Raw genomic sequence first — 7,153 nt, 5'->3', positions numbered from 1 at the left:
CCACAATAAGACATCAATTCCGAAGATAGTGGTTTGGTAGGTTTGATCGGCATCCATTACAACAGTTATGTTTTTATCTTAAACATGAGACACATAATTTACACGAAGGAGTCCGTTTCACAATTAGCCTGACATTGGTCTTATGACACGATTTTACAATAACTGTGACAAGCACTCCACCTCTTGTATTTTAATGCCGTACATTTAATTGGAATTATTCAAACACATATTAAAAATCTTTGCATTTAAGTTTTACTAGGCTGCTTCTGAGCATTGTTAAGATATTCACTAGCTTACTCAGTATGAGATGTTTAAGGGGGTGTCAGTATATGATGCAGCGGAGGAATCACTAGTAATAACAAAAAGCAACAGCACAAATGTGAAGTAGAAAATTATTAAATATAAAAAATATACCCTTTCCCCATAAGTAAGCATAAGAACTCATTGATTCTCTATAAAAGTGCAACTCCAAAATAGAAATCACTCAATCATAAATCACACATATGAACATCCTCATGAGTGAAGCGATACAAGATGCTTCAAATGCTAAAAAGAAATATGACCGATTTCGTTCAAGGAGTGTGATGGATGTCATTAAGCTCCTCATGTATGATCTTTTCTCTGGCCTCCTCAGCAAGTTGTTAAATGGTGGCCAAGTCCCCTGGTCACTAACAGGGTCAAGGTCTCTGTTGCTTTCCCTCTTACATTTAGCGTCACGACAAGATGGGCTGAGCCTCCGGTATATAAACCTGGCGCGTCCATCAGTGGACACCAGTCTCGTTCTTCCCTCACACCTCAACATGGTTCTTAAGGTAAACAAATGGGGATGATGTATATTGCTGTGATCACTGTGATTTGAAAAAAAAAACTTGGTCCTATTTTGCTTTGAATTACGTCATGATTCGGTGGTTTTCAGGTTTTCGTCATCGCTGTCCTTGTGGCCGTCACTATCGCTGACACTATCCCCTACACCCCTCCACATCCCTCCTACAACGCTCCTGCCCCTACTGTAAGTTGTCGCGTGTGTTTATATCTTATGACTGAATCATATTTTCTCTACGATTTTATTTTTCAATATAATTATGATAAAAAGAAACTATATAATCCGTTAAATTGTCCTTGTCCTTAAGTTACGATATTTTTTATTTATTTCCATGAGATGCTACGATTATAACTTGACTTGTGTATCATTTTGACTTCCAGGGTCCTGCCCAGTACAACTTTGACTGGTCAGTGAACGACGCAAACTCCGGCAACGACTACGGCCACAACGAAGGTCGTAATGGATACGATACTCAGGGATCCTATTATGTTCAGCTTCCCGACGGTCGTTTGCAGAGGGTTACCTACACCGTGAACGGCGACTCCGGTTACGTGGCTCAAGTTGAATATGAGGGTGAGGCCCAGTACTCAGCCTACCAACCCGCCCCCAGTTATCAGCCAGCGCCTCCCTATAGACCTGCCCCTACCTATACGCCCACCCCAAGCTATAATTAACATAAAGACGGACTTATAAAAGAGCGCTGCTTTCTAATGCAAACGTTGGATTATGTGTAAACTATTAGACAAATAAAATGATCAAATAAATACCGTCTTAAAAACTATTATGAAATTGAAGAAAATAAAAGAAACAAATAAATACAATGGTCAAAAGAAACCTCTATATATATATATATATATATATATATATATATATATATATATATATATATATATATATATATATATATATATATATATATATATAGCCTATATATATGAAAAATATTAGACGTATTTTAGCCTTGGTAGGAAAAATTATAAGAGCTAAAAGCACTGCCTGATGGATGAGAGATATGAAACATATATTTAATATTTGTAATTCTCGTATAGCTGATGATAACCTCGCTGAACACACGCAGTTGACTTCCTCATATACACACTATTTACATTATCCGCTTCAATACTCTTAGGGTCCTTATAATTAAATACTTTTATAGCAGGATAAAGAGTAAGACATTGGAGGATGAAATCCTTGGATAATTCTAAACCATAATGTCTCTTTGGAAAAATGTCAGATTCTGCATAGTTTCCATACTACAATACATTTAAGATGTTGTATTAATGAGAGTGAATTTGATGTGAAACCCCCGTAGGTTTTGGTAATCATTTATTCACAGGTGTCTTATGTACAGCAGTACAGTACAGCGTGATACAGATGGCTGACACAGGTGCAATGAGACAGGGACCGTGTACAACCGAATGAAATAAAGGCAGTTACATGGGAGGGGGGGGGGTTCACATCAAATTCACTCTCATTAATACAACTCCTTAAATGTATTGTAACATGGAAACTATGCGGAATCTGACATTTTCCAAAGAGCCATTATGGTTTAGAATTATCCAAGGATTTCATCCTCCAATTTAATGTACTCTTTGCTGAATCACCCTGTGCTGTATATAGTACGAGGTTTAAGTTTTCATCCAACTTGTATTAGAATATTCATTCTATTCACAGCTTAGTTCATCTAAATCGTTGTCGAAAAACCCTCACTGATCATAATATTGATATAAATTTTTAGATCTATAATCTTAGATAATATGTATATTTCAACATTCTTCCTTCATTGTTTTAAGTAAATGCTTAATTAAAGAAACACACTACACAGTGCAATGAACCAGGCGGGAAACACTTGTGGCATTTTTATACCAGAGGAAGCTGCCAGAGGAGAGAAGTCAAGGCTGAGGTCATTGTTGATCATTTAGTGAACTGGCTAAAAGAGAGAGGAGCAGACCAGATCCTTTTGGCCATAGGAGGTGATAGCACGAATGTGAATACTGGCTGGGAGGGAGGAGTAATGCATTATGTGGAGGGCAAGCTCGGCAGGAAGTTGGTGTGGATTGTCTGTGACTTGCACACAGGGGAGTTGAGTCTCAGACACCTAGTGACTGTACTGGATGAAGAGACATTGAGCAACAACAGGAGGTCGGGCCCCTAGGGAAGGTGGTAGACACTGCCATTGAACTGGAGATCAACCGAAACTTCACGAGGATCACTGTTGGTCCTCCTCTACCCAATCTCGCTCAGGAGGTAGTCAAGGATCTCAGCACAGACCAAACATATGGCTACAGAATCATCACTGCCATCAGATCAGGAGAGGTAACTCAGAGTCTAGCTCTCTTGGAGATTGGGCCAGTCTGTCACAGTAGGTGGCTCACCACTGCTCTAAGGTTCTGCAAATTGTGGATTTCCAAACATGAGCTGAAGGCCTGAAACATCTGAGGAAAATTGTGGAATTCATAGTTAAATCAGAGCTGGGTGGAGGGTCCCAAGCATGTACTGTGCCAGCTGAAACTGCTCAAAGGGTCCGACGAAGGATGTGGTAGGAATAGTGATGCCTACAGAAAAGATATCAGCATGGTATGCACACTCTGAGGCTGTGCTCCAGGCCATACTGTGCAATGAGGTGGAGGAGGAGAGGAGGAAAGCTGTGAAAAGGATACTGGAAATCAGAGGTGAAGGAGATAAGGACACACAAGTAGGAGAATGCAGTGTCAGATCCAGGAGGACTCCTGACGTTAACCCATAATCCACGAAACTCTCGGAGCTTATTGAATGGAACTCTGGAGTAACCGAGCCTCCACTGACTTGTTCCCTCACCACTGCTGCAATCATGGAGTTTCTGGATAGACCAATGGAAGTTCCTGCATGGCCCTCACACACACAGTCAGTAGAGAGGTGTGTGAGGATGACAACTGAAGCAGCACAAAATGTTTACTGAAAGGAGAGGAGAGAGGCGTACACCAGGGGCCAGGTAGCCTGTAGGGAACTCATGTCCATAAACAGGAACAAGGAAGACATGACCACCTTGGTAAAGTTCTTAAAACCTTTCTGGTAACCTGACTCTCTCATAAAATGTCGTTATATAGAATACAAAAATGCAAAAATTGCAAGTTTTTTAATTTCTACTCAAAATATAAATAGCTCGGTGGTCAAAGCCGATTTAGTCATATTTCGATTTATGAAAAGGTACACAACTGTATAATTTATTTTACCAGTTGTCTTCAAACTCTAAACTTATTACTTTGGCATTAACTCAAAATACACCCCAAAATGAGGTGAACAACAAATTCACTCATTCACAGCTGGAAACAAATTAGCACCAGATATGTAAATAAAAGCTGATCAACTATTTATCCACAATAAGACATCAATTCCGAAGATAGTGGTTTGGTAGGTTTGATCGGCATCCATTACAACAGTTATGTTTTTATCTTAAACATGAGACACATAATTTATACGAAGGAGTCCGTTTCACAATTAGCCTGACATTGATCTTATGACACGATTTTACAATAACTGTGACAAGCACTCCACCTCTTGTATTTTAATGCCGTACAGTTAATTGGAATTATTCAAACACATATTAAAAATCTTTGCATTTAAGTTTTACTAGGCTACTTCTGAGCATTGTTAAGATATTCACTAGCTTACTCAGTATGAGATGTTTAAGGGGGTGTCAGTATATGATGCAGCGGAGGAATCACTAGTAATAACAAAAAGCAACAGCACAAATGTGAAGTAGAAAATTATTAAATATAAAAAATATACCCTTTCCCCTTAAGTAAGCATAAGAACTCATTGATTCTCTATAAAAGTGCAACTCCAAAATAGAAATCACTCATCATAAATCACACATATGAACATCCTCATGAGTGAAGCGATACAAGATGCTTCAAATGCTAAAAAGAAATATGACCGATTTCGTTCTAGGAGTGTGATGGATGTCATTAAGCTCCTCATGTATTATCTTTTCTCTGGCCTCCTCAGCAAGTTGTTAAATGGTGGCCAAGTCCCCTGGTCACTAACAGGGTCAAGGTCTCTGTTGCTTTCCTTCTTACATTTAACGTCACGACAAGATGGGCGGAGCCTCCCGTATATAAACCTGGCGCGTCCATCAGTGGACACCACTCTTGTTCTTCCCTCACACCTCAACATGGTTCTTAAGGTAAACAAATGGGGATGATGTATATTGCTGTGATCACTGTGCTTTGAAAAAAAAAACTTGAGGTCCTATTTTGCTTTGAATTACGTCATGATTCGGTGGTTTTCAGGTTTTCGTCATCGCTGTCCTTGTGGCCGTCACTATCGCTGACACTATCCCCTACACCCCTCCACATCCCTCCTACAACGCTCCTGCCCCTACTGTAAGTTGTCGCGTGTGTTTATATCTTATGACTGAATCATATTTTCTCTACGATTTTATTTTTCAATATAATTATGATAAAAAGAAACTATATAATCCGTTAAATTGTCCTTGTCCTTAAGTTACGATATTTTTTATTTATTTCCATGAGATGCTACGATTATAACTTGACTTGTGTATCATTTTGACTTCCAGGGTCCTGCCCAGTACAACTTTGACTGGTCAGTGAACGACGCAAACTCCGGCAACGACTACGGCCACAACGAAGGTCGTAATGGATACATACTCAGATCCCATATGTTCAGCTTCCGACGGTCGTTTGCAGAGGGTTACCTACACCGTGAACGGCGACCTGTTACGTGGCTCAAGCTGAATATGAGGTGAGGCCCAGTACTCAGCCTACCAACCTGCCTCCCCCAGTTATCAGCCAAAGCCTGCCTATAAGCCTGCCCCTACCTATACACCCACCCCAAGCTATAATTAACATAAAGACGGGACTTATAAAAGAGCACAAGCTTAATGCAAACGTTGGATTATGTGTAAAATCCAAGTTAGGACAAATAAAATGATCAAATAAATACCGTCTTAAAAAACTATTATGAAATTGAAGAAAATAAAAGGAAACAAATGAAATACAATGGTCAAAGAAATCCTCTATATATATATATATATATATATATATATATATATATATATATATATATATATATATATATATATATATATATATATATATATATATATATATATATATATATATATATATATATATATAGCCTTGGTAGGAAAAATTATAAGAGCTAAAAGCACTGCCTGATAGATGAGAGATATGAAACATATATTTAATATTTGTAATTCTCGTATAGCTGATGATAACCTCGCTGAACACACGCAGTTGACTTCCTCATATACACACTATTTACATTATCCGCTTCAATACTCTTAGGGTCCTGAGTAATTAAATACTTTATAAGGGTGATTCAGCAAAGAGTACATTAAATTGGAGGATGAAATCCTTGGATAATTCTAACCCACAACGTCTCTGTGATAAAATGTCACTTTCTGCATAGTTTCCATGTTACAATACATTGAAGCTGTTGTATTAATGAGAGTGAATTTGATGTGAAACCACCGAAAGGTTTTTGTATTAATTTATTCTTAGATGTCTTATATACAGCAGTACAGTATTATACAGATGGCTGACACAGGTGCAATGAAATAGGGACCGTGACGACCGAATGAGATAAAGTCATTTACAGGGGGGAGGGGTTTTCACTTCAAATTCACTCTCATTAATACATCTTAAATGTATTGTAACATGGAAACTATGCAAACCGGACATTTTACCATAGAGAAATTATGGTGTAGAATTATCCATAGATTTCATCCTCCAATTTAATGTACTCTTTGCTCAACCACACTGTACAGTATATAGTACAGAGGTTTAAGTTTTCATTCAACTTGTATTAGGAATATTCATTCTATTCACAGCTTAGTTCATCTAAATCGTTATTGTCGAAACCTCACTGATCATATTGATATAAATTCTTTTAGATCTATAATCTTAGATAATAAGGACATTTCAACATTACTCTCTTCATTGTTTTATGCAGAATAAGCTTTAATTAAAGAAACACACTACACAGTGTGCAATAAACCAGGCGGGAAATACTTGTGGCATTTTATACCAGAGGAAGCTACAGAGGAGAGAAGTCATGCTGAGGTCATTGTTGATCATTTAGTGAACTGCCTAAAAGAGAGAGGAGCAGACCAGATCCTTTTGGCCATAGGAGGTGATAGCACGAATGTGAATACTGGCTGGGAGGGAGGAGTAATGCATTATGTGGAGGCCAAGCTCGGCAGGAAGTTGGTGTGGATTGTCTGTGACTTGCACACAGGGGAGTTGAGTCTCAGACACCTAGTGACTGTACTGGATGAAGAGACATTGAGCAACAACAGGAGGTCGG

At 38.5% G+C, this 7,153-nt stretch overlaps 1 protein-coding gene and 1 long non-coding RNA gene across 2 annotated transcripts; both read left to right on the top strand.

The window, feature by feature from the left end:
* The first annotated feature begins 748 nt into the window (after window positions 1-748).
* Window positions 749-1,587, top strand: LOC121873753 (cuticle protein 7-like). The gene is made up of 3 exons (XM_042377456.1): window positions 749-812; window positions 917-1,009; window positions 1,204-1,587. Exons 1-3 carry the CDS (start codon window positions 801-803, stop codon window positions 1,495-1,497), a joined length of 399 nt encoding a protein of 132 aa, XP_042233390.1. The 5' UTR covers window positions 749-800; the 3' UTR covers window positions 1,498-1,587.
* Window positions 1,588-4,950: 3,363 nt separating this feature from the next.
* Window positions 4,951-5,473, top strand: LOC121873754. The gene is made up of 3 exons (XR_006090301.1): window positions 4,951-4,988; window positions 5,095-5,187; window positions 5,382-5,473. It is a non-coding gene; the product is annotated as an uncharacterized LOC121873754 (long non-coding RNA).
* Window positions 5,474-7,153: the final 1,680 nt, after the last annotated feature.

Source organism: Homarus americanus, unplaced genomic scaffold, assembly GCF_018991925.1.
Source record: "Homarus americanus isolate GMGI-L3 unplaced genomic scaffold, GMGI_Hamer_2.0 scaffold58834, whole genome shotgun sequence".
Lineage (NCBI taxonomy): Eukaryota > Metazoa > Arthropoda > Malacostraca > Decapoda > Nephropidae > Homarus > Homarus americanus.
Note: the sequence above shows the minus strand (reverse complement) of the source record. Positions and strands in the feature narration are given on the sequence as shown.

Coding starts and splice junctions, on each gene's coding strand:
- LOC121873753 (XM_042377456.1), top strand. Junction 1,010..1,203: donor ACAACGCTCCTGCCCCTACT/GTAAGTTGTCGC, acceptor TTTGACTTCCAG/GGTCCTGCCCAGTACAACTT.